General features: G+C 52.2%; 1 protein-coding gene across 1 annotated transcript in view; it reads right to left on the bottom strand.

Annotated features, from left to right (window-relative positions):
- PDZD2 (PDZ domain containing 2) overlaps positions 1 to 18,514 on the bottom strand; it is a 262,954-nt gene that overhangs the window by 72,744 nt on the left and 171,696 nt on the right. The window contains exon 5 of the mRNA XM_062211925.1: positions 11,710 to 11,865. Coding sequence (XP_062067909.1) covers positions 11,710 to 11,865 — 156 coding nt within the window. The remainder of the gene's footprint in view (positions 1 to 11,709; positions 11,866 to 18,514) is intronic.

The raw sequence follows: 18,514 nt of genomic DNA, 5'->3' as shown, positions 1-18,514 counted from the left end.
GCCAGAGGTCAGGCTTGCTGGTACACATGCCATTTCTTTCCTTCCTTTCAAGATTTATTTATTTATTTGAGAGGCACAATTAGGAGAGAAAGGGAGTAAGAGGGAGAAAGAGCAAATAGGGGAGAGAGAGAGAGATGAGAGAGGGAGGGAGGGAGGAGAGAGAGAGAGAGGAGCCAGGAGGTTCTTCTGGGTCTCCCACATGGGTGCAGGGGCCCAAGCACTTGGGCCATCTTCTACTGCTTTCCCTGATGTATTAGCAGGGAGCTGGATAGGAAGTGAACAGCCAGACTCGGTGCTCATATGGGATACAGGCATCGCAGGTGGCAGATGAACCTGCTGTGTCACAATGCTGGCCCCTTAAATTGGTTTCCAACCCAAATGGTTTACTAAGAAACCCACAGTCGGAAGACAGAGAGAAGATCTGTGTGATGTTTTGGTCTTTGCTGGTAGTGGTGGAGCAGGTGAAAGGAGAGAAAGTGGCTTGGAGGAGCAGGAGGGAGAGGCTGCTTGAGGGCCTGGAAGCTCTCGGGGACAGGGGCTTCCGTGGGGGACCTCAGGGAGATGACTTCAGAGCAGTGAGCGTGCCCTGGGGGAGGGGCCAGCAAGTGAGGAGGAGGAGCTGACGGGGGCAGGAGGGCTCTAAGGGAAACAGAGCGCCCTTCAAAGCTGGGCTTAGCTTCAGCCCTGCCTTCAGAAACATGCAGGAGGCTCCTCTCGTCCTCCCCCAAGGTGCTCCGTGCTCCCTCCTCCCACCGCTCCCCACCTTGCCAGCTTCAGGCCACCCCTCTCCTTGTGCACAGGCCCTCCTTCCTCCTCAGTGGGGCCCACGCCTCGGTCTCCCCTGTCTTGCTTCCGTCCAGCTCCTGCCCTGCCCCACTGCTTGTGTAACCTCACCACAGCAACGCTCAGCCTGCTACGCACCAGCACAGCCATCAGTGAGTCAACAGCCTGTGAAAGAGGGCGCATTCCTCAGGCTGCGACTCCAGCGTGGGCTCACGCGGGGCTCACTGGACTCTGCTGATCTCAGAACAGGCCCTAAAGCCTCCTACCTGTGGGCCACTGTGCACATCAGTTCCCTCCCTGGAGTGTCACCCACTCTGCAGGTGTGCTGGTGGCAATCCTACAGAACTGTCAAATACCATCCCCACCCCCGGGTCGGTCCTCCCTCCCTCCCTCCCTCCCTCCCTCCCTCCCTCCCTCCCTCCCGGGAGCAATCAGGTCTTCCTCTTCTAGGTCCACACAGCTGATGGCTCCTAAGGACTTCATTATCCACAAGAGGGCAAGAGGAGAAGTACCGCAGTGACAGTAATTCATTCTGGAATGTACCGAGTGCTGGAGGCGAGGACAGACCGTGCCTGCCAGGTCCGAGGTGGGAGCAGCCGAGCTGGCCACGGTCCATGGTCAGCTCACACCATGACGCGGCTGTGGGCACCTGCAGAGCTGCGCTGTGAGCCTCTGCGGTTGTATCCGGTGTCAGTGGGAAAAGTATGAGGTGTCTACCCTGGGAGCTGGAGGGGGAGGAGGGCGGGACACACAGGCCACCTGCTCTCAGCTCCAAAGACAGTTCCACGGACATTTAGCGATGTAGCTGCCCCCAGGCAAAGTGAATCGGAATAGTCAAACAAGGGCTTTACCAACACATTTCTGAAAACACCTGCCCGCTCAGACATGAGAAACTCACTTCCGGAGAGTTAGATACAGAAACGGGACAAAGTGGCCATCAGACAAAGCAGAGCTGACAGGAGGCTGGAGGCACGAGGAGGTCTGGGGCTTTCAGCATCTTGAGAGGCAAGGACGACCTGGAAGGACGGATACTTCAAGGGGAGGAAAACAGCAAGAGGCGGTAGGAGAGGCCCGGCTTTTCTACCAACACCGTTTACTGAGCTAAATCAGTCCTTAGAGGAAGAGCCAAGCAAGCAAACAGCAAAATAAAAAGACAGGCAGGCAAACGGCCGCCACACGGGGCAGCGCGGAGAATTCCACTCATCTTCCGGAGCTCTAGTTCTTTGTGAAATTTCTGCCCTCGACTCTGCAGGGGGACTTCTGACCTCGCATATTTAGCTTTGTTCTTATTTCCCAGGCTCTGTGCTACCACGCTGCAGAAGATGAGAAAAATGTCAAAAGCGCCACATCCCCCATGCTCCCGGGGTCTGTTTCTGCCTCCCCTTCAGTGTCACTTAGCTAACCCATCTCCGCACCATCAAAGGTAATTTTGTCATTGGCCTACAAACCAGCACGACACGGAGCTGAAACCAAGTGGGGCTCTCCTGTTTCTCTTGGTAAGATTCTGACGGCATCAGCATCACACCTCAGAAGCCACACAGATCTTAAGCATCTCTCTTAGCGTGAAAAGGCCAGCAGAGTTCGACAACAAACTCACGCTGACACCCATGGGGCACGGAGGGGTCACATCACCCTGTTCTCCTCCTGTATTTATTGCCATTGTGTTCTCTGTGGCTGAAGACGTTTTTAGTTCAGTCTTATTTTTTGAAACACATTTTAAAAAGATTTATTTATTTATTTGAAAAGCAGAGTTACAGAACGGGGAGAAAGCGAGGGAGGGAGAGGCACACAGAGAGAGCTCTTCCATCTGCTGGTTCACTTCCCGAATGGTTGGGCAGGCTGGAGCTAGGGCAGTCTGGCTCCAGGAGCCAGGAGCTGCTTCCAGGTCTCCCATACGGGTGGCAGGGAACCAAAAACTTGGGCCACCCTCCGTTGCTTTCTCAGGCACATTAACAGGAAGCTGGATCGAAAGTGGAGCTGTCAGGGCTGGAACTGGTGGCCTTATGGGTGCCGGCATCATAGGCAGCGGCTCCAACCACTACACTGCAACACCAGCTCCTCAGATTCATTTTTCAATGGCTATCTTCCATGCACATCTTCATGTATTCTAGTTTATGTTTCAGTGTGTGGACCACAGATATTAAATTCCCAAAGGTCAGGTACAGAAACAAGGGTGACATTCAGAGGAAAATGCCTAATAGGGTTTTTTTTTAAATTTATTTTTATTTATTTGAAAGAGTTACATAGACAGTGAGACAGGTGGGCACAATGGCCAGGGCTGAAGCCGGGAACCAGGAGCCCCAGGGTAGCATGGGTCCAAGCACCAGGGGCTTCGTCCCTTGCTTTCCCCAGGCCATTAGCAGGGAGCTGGATGGGAGGTGGGGCAGCTGGGGTACGAGCTGGCACCCATGTGGGATGTCAGATTATGAAGCCATCAACTACGATGAAGTCAGAGTTATAAGTTACTAGCCTGGACTAATGTCTACAAGCAGCATAACGCACAACCGAGACGGAGGTAAGGTCTACACATGTGCTGGTATTTTCTTCCCACATTCCCAGGGACTCTGGCATCCCCCGCCCCCCACCCAGGTCTGCCCACCCCACCGTGGAGACCACTGCACCACACCACTTCTAGTGGAATACAATATTTGCTTTTCACTGTCAGTGACAGAAGTTGTTTACTTCCTTAAGAACCGACGAATTGCTTGGATGAAAACGTTGAGAGACAGGGAGCAAGTTACAACAGGCCCTTGAAAATGTGCCACAGGAACAAGCCTAGCACAGACGTCAGCAGTTCTCTGGGCAATCCGTTCTGGCCAAACAATTACTCTTATCTTCTTTTATCCCTCACCCATTTACGTTAATCACTTCATCTCCTTAAGGACGAAACCAAGGCAAACCCAGCCCCAAAGTGAGGTCTTATTTGCTTAGCAGTAATTGCAGCCTTTTTGCTCTCGTCCCGCTCTGGCGATACTACAAGAATACTCAGAAGTTCACGGAAAGATAGATCAAAAGATCACGCAGGAGCCGGTGTGCAGCCTGGGAGCTGGGATAGCAGAGTGCCTGGGTTCAACTCCTGCCTCTGGCTTCTCACTCCAGCTTCCTGGGAGGCAGTGGTGATGGCTCAAGTGATCGGGCCCCTGACACCCACATGGGCGACTTGGAGTGAATTACTGGCTTCAGGCCTCTGGCCCACCCCAGGCCGTTTGAGCATTTGGGGAGGGAATCAGTGGATGGGAGCTTTCTCTCTCTCTGCCTCTCAAATAATAATTTCCATGAACATGGTCAAGACCCTGTACATAGTGCACTGAGTTTCATGCCACTGTGAGATCTGCTGGTGCCAGCTGAACGGCTGATTACAGAACAGCGAAGTGAACCGTGACCTTCCTGGTGGAGAACAGGCCTGGGGGGAAAGGGGCGGCAGTACAGAGAGACACGTGCCGCCTGGGCAGCTGTGGGCCAGCGTAGCTTGCTGCCAGCCTCAGGACGGTGCCGGAGTGACGTGGTCTCTGCACCCCGAGCCTGGTCTGTACACCAGGGACCGGAGTCTGGAGAAGCAGTGAGAACAAGGAGGTGTGAGTCTGCCCAGGAAGGGCCTGGAGAAGCCAGGGGCAAATCTCTGCTTCCAAGTTTCCCACGAGCACCACTAACACCTTGGCCTCAGCTACGTGGCCCCAAACTGCAGAAAGCAGGGAGGCAGTGGGGGAGGGGAGGGTGGTTAAAATCTCCTCGTGCCTTAAATCCATGCAGAGAGAGGGCCCTGGCTACACCCATCCCCTCCCAGGGCACTCAGTCACTTCAGCTTTAGAAAACCTAAGAGAGCATCAGAGTCATGTGGGAAGCTTCTAGAAACAGACTCCTGGTCTCCCCTCTGCAGAGCTGCTGACAGCCGAGCCCCGCGCTCCTGCTGCACATCAGACAGGCGGCGTGCGGGAGCCACCGGCGCACACTCCTGCACCTGCACCAGCGGCGTGCTGGTGGATGTGGGATCAGCTAATCCCCAGCCTCCTGGTGGCTCTCACACCACAGGTCCCATGAACCCACGTCCTCAACGCTTGCATTCTGGGTCTTTCCAGCTACACATTTTCCCTGTGCTCCAGGTGTCACTTTGCCAACTTGCTTCGGGATATTTAATCCTTTCTTGTTGCCACCGATTTGTTAAAAATCAAGACCCAAGTTCCCTCTTGAGCTGCCTGCAGGTTTCTAACTTTGATCAAACAATTAAAAAGCAGGAAATTTACTTTGCCGTTAATGAGGAACGGCCCCAAAACCTGTATTTTAAGGGAAGGGGTACTGCCTTCTCCCAGTGCTGTCTACACCTACAAACATGACTTCTCCATCATTTACATTCTCATCACAGCTAGAGGCTCCCAGAAGGGAGAAGCAGACATTCCAGTGTGGGACACAAACAATAAAAGCCTACACAGTGCCATGCTTGTTTGGAATTCGTGGTATGCTGGGAACAGCAGCAAGGCAAGTCGGGGGACAGGAGGCATGCAGGGGCATCGTGGGGTATGCGAACACAGACCAACCACCCACCTCCCTGCCTGCCTGTCCACCATCCATTGCTCTCCTCCATATGTACATACAGAGCGTCAGCAACAAGCACTACATGAATAGGCAAACTTGACGTGGTCCTTGCCCACGCTGTCACACGAGTAACTGTGCCATTACAAGCTGTGTTAAGGGCCATGAAGGATGATGGAGGGCAAACTGCAAAGTGAGGGCCCAGGCAGGTAGCAGGTGCATGGATAGGAAGACTTCCCGGAAGAGGTGAACCTGAAGTGAGAGAAGTAGGAAGCAGAAGCCCTGGGGAGCAGAGCAGGAAGATCCAGTGCTGTCTGATCCTTACACCCTCCACCAAGGCTTTAGGGAAAGAACATTCGCTCCCCTTCCTTACAGCCAGTGCAGGGCGCCTGGTGCCTGTGACCCTCTGAGTTAACAGTGTTACTCTAAAGATCTGATTTCCCGGCAGACACTGTGTCTTCCTGTCTGAATTCGGATCACAGGTTGATGCCCTGGGTGCTCACTGTTCTTTGTACTGGACTCTAGGAACATGCCAGAAAAAATTTAGCTTAGGCCTCAAACAGGAGACAGTTTCCCACCCCGAGCACCTGGAATCAACCAGAAAAGGTAGACTGAGATGCTGCAGTGAGAGTCCCCTGTGCACAGACGCCAGCACGCGGAGTGGACATTCCATCAATTACTCATCGAACCAAAACAAAGGAGCTCCTTCATCCTACAGGACTGCCACCTGCCCTCGAGGGTCTGACCCACAGCTTCCCCTCCAGGGAGCGCTCCACCAGCCATCAGACTTACGGCGTCGCGGGGCCCGGCCGGCTCCTCTTTCCTTTCCAGAGATGAGGTCCTTTATTCCTTAAAAACCCCGATGGCCCCAAGGTTCTCCCAGGTTTCCCCCAACCCGAGATTCTGAAAGCATTGGAACAGATTCCCTCGGTGGCAAAGGAAGCCGGATACAGGTCTCCTGATTGATGTGCTCAGCTAACTCTTCCTAGCCGAGCTCGCACAATCGCAGCTTTGGCAAAGACAGCCCCGACTTCCATTTTTGGGCTGGTGTAGTTTTGTTAAAAATAAAAAAAGGAAGACAGGCTCCCAATCACTCAAGAGCCACCACTCATCTCACGCCCTGCTACACTCACTTCTTCCTTTTCTCTTTATTTCAAACGCAGCCACCCTCTCGGGGGGTCAGAACACGGATCTCCTTTGCTCCTGAAATACCTTATATTTTTCTTTTTCAAGTGAACTCTAATTGTCTGCACTTGAGAAAAGACTCATTTTTTTAAGAGCCACATGTGAGCTGCTGCTCATCTTATTGGCAGGCTCCACAGCAGGGTTTCTCAAACCTTAACCTGAGTCCAAGTCCCCAGGAAGGCTGATCACCAACAGACTGCCGGATGCCACCCCAGATGTTCTCATTCAGCTGGGCTGGTGGGACCCAGCGTCTGTATTCCTAACAGGCTCCCAGCGGATGCTCATTGAGCTGGGCCAGGGCCCACGCTCTGAGAACCACTGCCCTACAGAGAGCTTCCTGAGCAAGAACTGCAGCCCGGGTATGCACTGATTACAGGTGCTTCATTAGTTACACGCAGCCCAGAGAGGGGCACCTGACGTCAAAAGCCTAGAAACTCCCGTCTTGCCTGTCCCTTCCTCAGAGAGCCGTGCAGCTGCAAATAGAGAGCGGCAGATGCTCTGTGCTGGAGGGAGAGGGGCTCCAGGCAGAGAGAGGCTTCACAGGCAAATGAGCACTTCTGGTCTTCGAGAACAGGTAGTGCTGAGAAAACCAGAGAGGAGGGCACGTGTGTGCCCCTCAAAGCAAAGCCATCTCGACCACCTCCCCAGGAGCGCTCCCTCGAGTGGGGAGCTCAGCATGTGGTGGGGAACGATGGTTCTCACCATGTCCACCAGCCTGGAAGGGTCCCTTAACTGCAATGCTTGGGGCCAGAAGTGTGTTGGAATTGGGATTTTTCTGGATTTTGGAACCTTTGTATATCTACAATGGAACAGCTCGGGGAATGGGTCCCCTATCTAAACAGCAAATTCACTTAGGTTTCCTCTATAGCTCACACTCAATCATTTTGTGCGTGAAACAATGTTTCCATGGTGTGGAATTTTCCACTTGTGGGATCACACGAGCACCTCAAACAGTTTTGGATTCAGGGGCATCTCAGATTTTGGATTTGTGAATTAGGGATGCTCCACCTGCACAGGTGAAAAGGCAGCATGGCCAGGCTGGGGCTCACAGGAAATCGGATTTTAACTGCAGAGTGATTTGAAAGCCATTGGATTATCCTCAGCAGTTACGTGACATGGCCAGACTCTCATCTAACATGCTGTCAACGCTCAGCAGAAGACAAGTGAGGCAGACGGACTCGAGGGAGGACGGCCCAGCCAGCAGGCCAGGGCCACGGGGGGCATGGAGGTGGGGCTAGACGGGGACATTTCTGAGCACAATTGACACTCTTTGATCTTGCATGGGGTGGGTGGTGGAGAGCGAGCCCCCGCACCCAAGCCAGACCCCAGAGACACGGACGGCAATTATGCAAATAGCTGGAGGTTTCCCTCTCTTTCTCTTGCCTCTACTCCCCTAACTTGATACTTGCCATATGGTGGTTTGTTTTTTTTTTTTTTTTTTTTTTTGGACAGGCAGAGTGGATAGTGAGAGAGAAACAGAGAGAAAGGTCTTCCTTTTTGCCGTTGGTTCACCCTCCAATGGCCACTGCGGCTGGCACATCGCGCTGATCCGAAGCCAGGAGCCAGGTGCTTCTCCTGGTCTCCCATGGGGTGCAGGGCCCAAGGACTTGGGCCATCCTCCACTGCCTTCCCGGGCCATAGCAGAGAGCTGGCCTGAAAGAGGGGCAACCAGGATAGAATCCGGCGCCCCAACTGGGACTAGAACCTGGTGTGCCGGCGCCTCAAGGCGGAGGATTAGCCTGTTAAGCCACGGCGCCGGCCAACCATATGGTTTTATTCTAAGCCGGATGGAGCTTTTCTGAAAAGAAAATCTCCTTGCTGTGTGGTGGAGCCGTAAGGGTGCCCAGGGCAGATGCGCAGCCATTTGCACTACATTTGCTCAGCCTCAGCCTCGGAGCGCACCACGACTTACAGGTGCAAGGCCAGCCAGCCTCAGAGCGGAAACTGGCAGTGAGTTTAATCACGGTCATCTGCAAAATAAGAGGTTTTGTAATGTAGTTGATTAAAATGGTACCGGGGGGCTGGCGCTACGGCACAGCAGGTTAAGCCTCTTCTTGTGTGACTCCGGCATCCCTTATGGGTGCCAGTTGGAGGCCCAGTTGCTCCACTTCCGATCAAGCTTCCTGCTAATGCACCTGGGAAAGCAGCGGAAGATGGCACAAGTCCTTGGGCCCCTGCACCCACGTGGGGGACCTGGAAGAAGCTCCAGACTCTTGGCTTCAGACTGGCCAGCTCCAGCCATTTCAGCCATCTAGCAGATAAAAGACCTCTCAGCCGGTGCCGTGGCTCAACAGGCTAATCCTCTGCCTTGCGGCGCTGGCACACCTGGTTCTAGTCCCGGTTGGGGCGCCGGATTCTATCCCGGTTGCCCCTCTTCCAGGCCAGCTCTCTGCTATGGCCCGGGAAGGCAGTGGAGGATGGCCCAAGTGCTTGGAGACCAGGAGAAGCACCCGCATGGGAGACCAGGAGAAGCACCTGGCTCCTGGCTTCGGATCAGCGCGATGCGTTGGCCGCAGTGGCCATTGGAGGGTGAACCAACGGCAAAAAGGAAGACCCTTCTCTGTCTCTCTCATTATCCACTTTGCCTGTCCAAAAAAATAAATAAATAAAATAAAATAAAAAAAAATAATAAAACAAATGGTACCAGGGTCTTTCCACTGAAGGGGTGCTTTAGTTTCTTAAAATTATAAGTCTTGGATTGTGAACATACAACTAAAAAATGTTCTTTTTTCCCCAGGAGTTTTGCACCTTTATAGGCACAGTGGGACAGCAGACGGTGAAGCCTGGAGAATATCCTGTACTGTGCCCACGCTTCCTGCCCCTTGGGGGGCCCTGTCTTGAGCCGGGCACTCTTCTTGTATCACAGGTGAGAGGGAGAGGAGCGGAACTGCTGCGCCAGCACCGAGAACGGAGGGTCTGGGGCTGGGACACGGGCCCCGGTCTTGGCCTTGAAGCGTGCGCAGACAGCAGAGGGACAAGACATTCCCGGTGCTGGGGCCTGTCCAAGGCTTGTTCCAGGGGCAGCCTGTAGACCAATGGCCTTGGACGGCTGTCCTATCAGCTGTGGACCAGGCGAAGAACCAAGAGAAACTTACGGTGGATCAAGTGAGGGAGATTTTGTCATTTTTCATTACTTCCTGGGCCCCTCACAGAGCCTAGAAAACAGCAGGTATTCCACGAATGCTTCTCTGCTGTTTGTTTCTTAAGGGATTTAGTTATTTATCACTCAACACAAGATGTGCTGGCTACATTCCAGGGCTCCAGTGGGAACCCAAACCAGTCATCACGCCCTCTCACCTTATGGAGTTTACAGCTGAAGGAAGAAACACACCCGAATCCAGAATCACCCAACAAATCTAAACACAACAAACTGTTCTCAGGAGCATCGCATGGTCATGGCATGAGAACGGGGAGATTTAATAAAGACAGGGGATTCAGGAAAAGCTCTTCCGAGAAGTAATACTACAGGATCCAAAATGTGGCTGGGAATCAGCTGGGGATAGAAGACTCCACAGAGAGAGACCAGCATCTGCCAGGATGCCGGGGCAGGCACACGGGCAGTCATCACGGGGCTCTACAGAAGAGGCAGTGTGGCAGGTGCACAGATCGATGGTGAGCCTGGTGTAGGTCCGGGAAGTAGGCAGGGGACAGTCACAGAGGGCAGCGTAAGCCAGGCAAAGGAGTTCAGGGGCTGGCATTGTGGTGCAGTGGGCTATGCCAACTCCTGCAATGCTGGCATCTTGTGAACACCAGTTCGAGTCCTGGCTTCTCCACTTTCTATGCAGCTCCCTGCTAATGGCCTGGGACAGCAGCAGCAGATGGCCCAAGTGCTTGCGCCCTTGCCACCCATGTGGGAGACCTGGATGGAGTTCCTGGCTCCTGGCCATTGTGGCATGAACCAGCAGTTGCAAGATCTTTCTCTCTCTGCCTTTTTTTAAAGCTGATTAGTCTCCACCCTTACTAAAGTGAAAGGACAGCCACTGACGGGGGTCTTACTACAAAGAGACAGGAATAACCACAGAGCTGTTTGTGCACTATTCATCTCAACACCACTCATGCAGCCCAGTTTGCCCACTTTCACGGGATGGTCTCAGGAGAAAGCTCTCCTTGGAGTAAGCAGTTAGAAAAACACTTGAACTCAACCCTGGGCTCAGACAATGCCACTGGGCAATTGTAAAACGGCACCTGATCTTCAAGTTGCTTCCCTTCCTTTAACTGGAAAAGTGTCCTAATATTAACTTTGTTAAACAAATTCTCTTCACTGCCAACTTCCAAAAAACTGTTATAGTAGATATGAAACCCTATGATGTTTATGATGCAAATGGGGCTCCCTCAAATGTAACACCTGTGTGCAGTCCACACCCTGCACATGGTTCCAGATCTCCAGGGATGGAAACGAAGGGGAGGAAGCAACTGTGTTCCCTCTTAAAGTAACAGAGCCTGCTGAGGTATATAGGACAAGATGCATTTTTTGTTTTCTTAGACCTTACTATAAGTAAAAATGATATTTCAAGGTTTACCCATACTGCCTAGCTTCACTGCCAGGGAGAAGGAATCATGGTCCAAATGGCAGAAAGAGGGTGCCTTCTCCATGGCTGGCTGGATAGGAGAGGCCAAGGAGAGTCTACACTCAAAAGGACTTGTCTTTCAGACCTGTCATACAAACGGGAGACCCCGGAGACCACTGCAGTCAATTAACTCAAGGCCCCCACCCCCACCCCGACTCTGTATGCACCGGGCAGTGCAACAGATACCACAGGCTGGGCGAGGATGAGCCACGATGCGGGCAGAGGGTACTGGTTTCACCGCAATGAGAAGACACATTCTACATAATTTTGGCTGTTGTGTGTTATCACAAACATTCCATCTGCAACCCGAAATCTCTTAGTCTAAGTTTAAATTTACTCACAGTAGTTTTCAAACACTCGATCAAACAACAGCCACAAAATCCTTGGATGTATTGTGAGACATCCCAGAAATCATCTACACCCAATTACTCTCTTACTTTGTTTACAGTTTCAATTTTTTGCTCTTCAATTAAAAACATCACTCTTGCAGACTTTGGAAGATTGAGAAAAACACAAAAATCCCACTGTGGTCCTCTCTCATCCTGCTCTCTATCCTAATCTTTCAAGCATTTATCCTCTTACGCTGGCACCTATGTCTTCACAAATTCCAACAGAGGAGGCTGGTAAACCAGAGGCGCACACTTACTGCTGCTTGGCCGGAAGACGAGCCCGCTCCTTCGTCCTGCTCCCCGTCGGGCTCCTGGTCTTCGTTGTCAGTCCAGGAGGACACGTCTTCTACGGAGCTGGTCAGATCGGGCAGACTCTTAGATGTTAACCTGAGCAGATCCTCTGCAGAGTTTTCCTAGTGGGACATAAGGAAAGGTCCACGAGTTATCCCCCAGCACTGACCAGTTCTTGAAATTAACCTGGTAAGAATCAAGCTATGAGCTCCCATACGGAGTCTCTGTTCTGCCTTTGCAAGGTTCCCGCAAAGGGTAGGGGTGGGGACCCAACTTTAACAGAAACCAATTTTTCCCCCTGAAGAGGTCAGTGTTCCTGTAGATACTCCAAGCTCCCTGAAGTTAAAATCTTCAGTGGCCTGCCCTGTGAGTTCAGGTGCAGTCTAAATCCCCTCGTTGACAGGCCTCTGCCTATTTCTCCAAACTCACCTGCCTGCATCCTTGTCTCCCACCTATCCCTTCCGTCAAGTCACCTTGGCCCCCAAGCCCTCCCGGCTCTTCCCGGCCCCACCACCTGGCCCACCAGCAGCTCTATGTGGTTGGTCCATACTTCCTGCATGGCCAAGGCCTATTTGGGCAAAGCCTGAGCATCCTTTCCTTCGGAAAGCCTTCCTCGCTCGTTGGACAGGGTCTCCTTTGCCTTTCTTCTCTGATGTCCCTGCCCAGGTCTTTTATTCCTGCGCAGTGTGTGAGGTCTGTCTCTCCAAGTTGTCTGAGACTTCCTCCAGTCTAACCCTATTTCTACTCATTACTGTGTCCCCAGGCCTAACCACCAGCTCAAATATGCCTTACTTCCTCCTCCCCAGCCCCACTGCTCATCTCACCAGCATATGCTTATGAAAAAGAGATTATATAGCTTACTGAATCAAAATGCCAACCAGAGACACCAAGGTAGAGTTAGAGAGAGAAGGAGAAACAGAGTTTTTCCATCCACTGGTTCACTCCCCAAATGGCCACAAGGGTTGGAGCTATATCAGGAAGCAGCTAGGAGCCCAGAGCTTTTTTCTGGGTCTCCTACATGGGTGCAGGGGCTCAAGCCCTTGAGCCATCTTGTGCTGCTTTCCCAGGCACCCTAGCAGGGAGCTGGATTGGAAGTGGAGCAGCTGGATCTGGAACCGGCACCCGTATGGGATGCCAGCATAGGCAGCGGCTTTACCTGCTACGCCTCACTGCCTGCCCCGATCATACCTCTTCCAGGAAAGTAGCCCTAGAACAAGCCTGAAAGGTCAACAGTGGTACAGAGACCCCGACTCTGTCATGACTAAAGGAGGCTGTGGGAGCAAAGCCCTCCTTCCCTAGGCACAGGTCAGGCCTGAGTAGGTTGTGGGATGCTGGTGAGATCCTTAAAGCCTTGTGACATTCCCAAATGCACATGAGGAACAGCAGCTCTCCCAGGAAATGCCTCAGCACAGGTAGTGGGGTCCAAGGGAGGGGTGTGGGCTGCCTAGCTCATCCAAGGCCTGCAAAAACGAGAACTGTGTTCTTTCCCAGGTCTGCCACACTAGCCATTTCCACAAGGAAGTAAGCAGAAAGTTTCAACCATTATGCTGCTTGAGGGGTGGTGGAAAAAAGGACAAAACCGAACATGTGAAGCCGTGAACTTTACAAAGTCTCAGTGAGCTGGCACCCAAGGACTGTGCCGGCTGTTACTGGTCTGATGCTGGTTCCGCCTCCGAGGTACCTGAAGATAATTCACTTTGGATCAGTAATTGTGCCTATGGAGCTGGGAGCCTTTACCCAGTGAAAGAAAAGGAGTTCCGAAACCAGAAAGGGAGTTCATTCCTCCTCTATGATGTCAACTCCACCGGACCATTCACAGAAAAATTAAAAAAAAAAAAAAAAAAAAAGAAGGCTCTACCTGGTGGGTGACAATGTGACAGGAGACTTTTGGACCATGATAATAGGACCCATAGAAACCTTCTCTCTGATCTGGAAGGAGACTTATAGGAGGGCACTCGGCACAGAAGCTCAGTTCAAGTAATATGTGGTGACATGACGTGGGGAGACTTTGAACCATGTGTGGAGGTGCCGGCACTGGCGCAGCTGGTTAACACTGCGACACTGGCATCTCATATCTGAGTACCAGTTCAAGTCCTGTCTGTCCTGCTTCCAATCTAGCTCCCTGCTAATGCACCTGGGAAGGCAGCAGATGATGGTCCAAGTATTTTGGCCCCTGCCACCCATGAGGGAGACACACATGCAGTTCCAGACTCCTGGCTTCAGCCGGGTCCCGCCGTAGCCAGTATGGCCATTTGAGGACTGAATCAGCAGATGGAAGATCTCCCCCTCTCCCCATCTCTGTTTCTCCCTGTCTGCCATTTAAATATATAAGCAAATGAATTTTTTTAAAAAGCAACATATTAAAAAAAAACAGTGTGTGGAAAGGAAAAGGTATTGTGCCTAATGGTAAAGACACCAAGTAAAAGACCTGGGTCCTGTTTTAGGGTACCTGGGTTTGACACCTGGCTCTGGCTCCTGACTCCAGCTTCTAGCTAATACAGACCCTGGGAGGCAGTGGTGATGGCCCAGGTAATTGGGTTCCTGCCACTCACATGGGAGACCTGGATTAACTTTTTGGCTTAAGCCCAGGACAGTCCCCCCTCGGCCTGGGTAACTGGGGAATGAATGAGCTGGCGGGAACTCGCTCTGTCTCTCTGCTTCTTAGATAAATAAACATTCACAAAGTTCATGGAAAATGGAATTAAAGGGTAAGTTTATTTGGGTACAAAGCATTCTGAAGTCCACACATAGCTTTTTCATGATACACATTTTCAACGAGCTTTTGAAAGACCCCTTACCTCACTTACAAGTGATGCTTCTGGGGACATCAGTACTAACTTGGACTCACTGTGTTCACTCACTCAGCGCAAGCTTCCTCGGCTCCGACTACACGTGGACAACATGTCTGCAGAGACATCAGCCTTCCCCTTCACAAGAAAAGTAACTGCCGTATTTGCAAATCAATGCCCTAGGGCTTGGGACCGGTGACTATGGTCTGTCCTAACAACTGACATTTTCTCTATCCTTTACACTCGCCAGTCAAAAGCTGCCGTCGCCCCCTTCCAGTGTGTAGACAGAAACAAAGGCGGTGGGTCACTTGCTGCTGTTGGATAAAGAGGAGGCAGAGATGCCCAGAGGTGCAGGAGACTGACGCTGCCTTCTCCCGCTACACGTGAGCACCCTGGATGGCGCCCAGGAGGATCGGGGTGAACAGCACGCAGTGGGGAGGCAGCGTCTTGCCCGACTGTGAAGGGAGGCGGCAAAGCGACTCCTCCTCTGAGGTCTGGATCAGCTTTCAGACTGCAGCTGAGCACAGAGGCCCCACGGCCAGCAGACTGAGGCCTGGACTGGACGCCCACTCTGGCTGTGGAATGCTGCTTAGCTTTGCAAGGACCCCGGCGAGCGGCCCTGGAATCAAAGCCTCTGGTGGGACATAGCATCTTTTCCTAATGCCACTGGCTCTCGGGTCTTCTGTTCTTTTGTATTTTTTAAAGATTTATTTTATTTACTTGAGGGCAGAGTTACAGACAGACAGATAGAGGGGTAGACAGAGAGAGGGGTCTTCCAGCTGCTGGTTCACTCCCCAAATGGCTACAAGGACTGGAGCTATGCTGATCTGGAGCCAGAAACCAGGAGCCTCTTCCAGGTCTCCCACATAGGTGCAGGGACCCAAGGACTTGGGCCATCTTCTACTGCTTTCTCAGACCATAGAAGAGAGCTGGGTCAGAAGAGGAGAAGCCAGGACACGAACTGGCGCCCATGTGGGATGCTGGCACCTCAGGCAGAGCCTCAACCTACCACACCATGGTGCCGGCCCCCGTTCTGTGTCTTATTTGCCTAAAGAGGGACTTGGTGTATGACAAGGGAACTCAGAAAAACCCCTGTTTGTGTGCCCCTGAGACAAGTTAGGTAACCACTTGGATTTTTAAAAAATTAATTAATTTTGGGGCCGGCGCTGTCACGTATCTGGTAAAGCTGCCACCTACAGTGCCAGCATCCCATATGGGCGCTGGTTTGAGCCTGGCTGCTTCACTTCCCATCCAGCTCTCTGCTATGGACTGGGAAGGCAGTGGGGGATGGCCCATGTGCTTGGGAGACCCATCCCACATGGGAGACCTAGAAGAAGCTCCTGGCTCCTGGTTTCAGATCAGCTCAGCTCTGGCAGTTGCAGCCATTTGAGGAGTGAACTGGCAGATGGAAGACCCCTCTCTCTGCCTCTGCCCCTCTGTAACTCAGCCTTTCAAATACAATAAATAATTTTTTTTTTTTTTGACAGGCAGAGTGGATAATGAGAGACAGAGAGAAAGGTCTTCCTTTTTGCCGTTGGTTCACCCTCCAATGGCCGCTGCAGCCGGTGCATCTCGCTGATCCGAAGCCAGGAACCAGGTGCTTCTCCTGGTCTCCCATAGGGTGCAGGGCCCAAGCACTTGGGCCATCCTCCACTGCACTCCAGGGCCATAGCAGAGAGCTGGCCTGGAAGAGGGGCAACCGGGATAGAATCCCCAACCGGGACTAGAACCCGGTGTGCCGGCGCCGCAAGGCGGAGGATTAGCCTGTTGTGCCACAGCGCCGGCCAATAAATACATCTTTAAAAATTAATTAACTTGGAGCTGGCCCTGTGGCACAGTAGGTTAAAGCCTGGGCCTGTGGCATTGGCATCCTGAGATACAAGTTTGAGTCCTGGCTGCTCCTCTTCTGGTCCAAAAACAAAACACTTTCATCAAAAATTAATTAATTTGAAAGGCAGAGTGACAGGGGGTGAGGAAGAAAAGCAGAGAAGGAGAGTGGAAGAGCGATCCTCCGGTTTCTGGTTCATTCCCCAAATGGTCACAACAGCCAGGTGAGGAGCCTGGTGAAGCCAGGAGCCAGGAACTCCATTGTGGTCTCCTACATGGGTGGCAGGAGCCCGAGTACTGGGATCATCTTCTGTCTGCCTTCCCGCGTGTGTTACCAGGATGGGGAAGCAGAGCAGTTGGGGCTCCAGGCGGCACTCTGATATGGGACACCACTGTTGAAGTGGTGGCTTAACCTGCTGAGCCACAATGCTGGCCCCAAGCACTTGGGTTTTGATTTTTTTAAAACTTTATTTTCAGGGGCCGACGCTGTGGTGTAGCAATAAAGCCAACTCCTGCAGTGGGGCATCCCATATGGGTGTCGGTTTGAGTCCTGGCTGCTCCACTTCCGATCCTGCTCTCTGCTACGGCCAAGGAAAGCAGTAGAAGATGGCTCAAGTGCTTGGGCCCCTGCACCTGTGTGGGAGACCTGGAGGAAGCTCCTGGCTCCTGGCTTCAGATCGGCAAAGCTCTGGCCATTGTGACCAACTGGGGAGTGAACCAGCAGATGGAAGACCTTTCTCTCTCTCTCTCACTGCCTCTCTTCTCTCTGTGTCACTCTGACTTTCAAATAAATAAATGAATCTTGAAAAAATTATTTTAATTTTGTTTGAAAGGCAGAGACAGACAGACAGACACACAAAGAGACAGACAGACAATCTTCCATCTTCTGTCTCCAAATGTCTGCAACAGCAGGGCTGTGCAGGCCTGGGCTGGGAGCCCAGAATTCAGTCTGATTCTCCCACATGGGCGACAAGGAACCAAGTACTTGAGCCATCACCTGCTGCCCCTCAGAGTGTGCGTTAGTAGGAAGCTGGTTGGGAAATGGAGCTCGATCTTGAATTCAGGCGCTCTAATATGGGATGTGGGCATCCTAAGCAGTAACCACTGCACCAAATATCACCCCCAGCACATGGATTTTAATGCCATTCCTTGGATTAAGAAAAGAAAAAACCACCCTGATATATGTCCCATGGGAATTATTTTTTTAAAAGACTTCAATGAGATGATAGGTAAAAAGTACCTGGTGAGCACCTGATACTTGCCCGGGTTCTCCCTTCCTTAAGTGGGTGTGCGGGATCAGAGGCCAGGCCTCACCCAGGAAGTGCTTCTCAAAGTTCTGGGAATGCCCCTTAAGAGCTTGACTAGGAGTGGCCCCTTGTGTTTTCACCGTTTATTTTGCGTGTGCTTGGGGATAATGCTCGACATAGGAAAGACCGATCCCTTTCCCCCTTCCCAGCAGGAGAAAGAAGAGGGCTCCGACAGGAAGGCGTGGTGGTGTGGGGAACCCCTGGGCAGAGATCCAGGTCTGTAAGCCTCGGTCTATGGGTGGGAGGGCTGTGCAAGCAAAACGGGCGTTCGCTGCAAACCCCCGGCTGTGTGTGTGCTCAAGGCCTGGGGATGCTTTCAAACTCTCTGCAGACCAGGAATCTCTTTCTCCTTCCCTGTCCTCCCCAGCAAGGGATGCAGCCGGCCACGGCAGGCATCCTGGGTGAAGACGTCTTTGCGGCTCGAGGTCCCACGGTGTCAGAGAAAGAGCAACTGGAGACGGGTCTCAGCTCCCACCCCCAGGGACTCAGGGTGGCCACTTTTCCTACCAGGTCTTTGCCAAGGCTCTAGGTGCAGCATGTAGGGTAAAAGGTAAGAGGAGGAAAGCAATGTTTTCCAGTAGCTCAAAATGTTCCACCAACCTGTTAGAACAGCCTCCCCTAAGTATCCATGGACACTGGTTCCAGAACTTTCCTGCAGGTACCAAAATCTACAGGTGCTCAAGGCCCTCAAAGAAAATGGCATGGTGATTGTGTACAAGCTACGCACATCCTCTCCTGCACCTTAAATCACCTCTAGTCTACGTATTGTACCTAGTACAATGTGAATGCTATATAAATGCTATCCTGCACATTGAGGGGAATAATGACAAGAGAGGTCTGTTTGTGTT

The sequence above is a fragment of the Lepus europaeus genome, chromosome 15 (assembly GCF_033115175.1).
Source record: "Lepus europaeus isolate LE1 chromosome 15, mLepTim1.pri, whole genome shotgun sequence".
NCBI lineage: Eukaryota > Metazoa > Chordata > Mammalia > Lagomorpha > Leporidae > Lepus > Lepus europaeus.
This window is presented reverse-complemented; position numbering and strand designations above follow the sequence as displayed.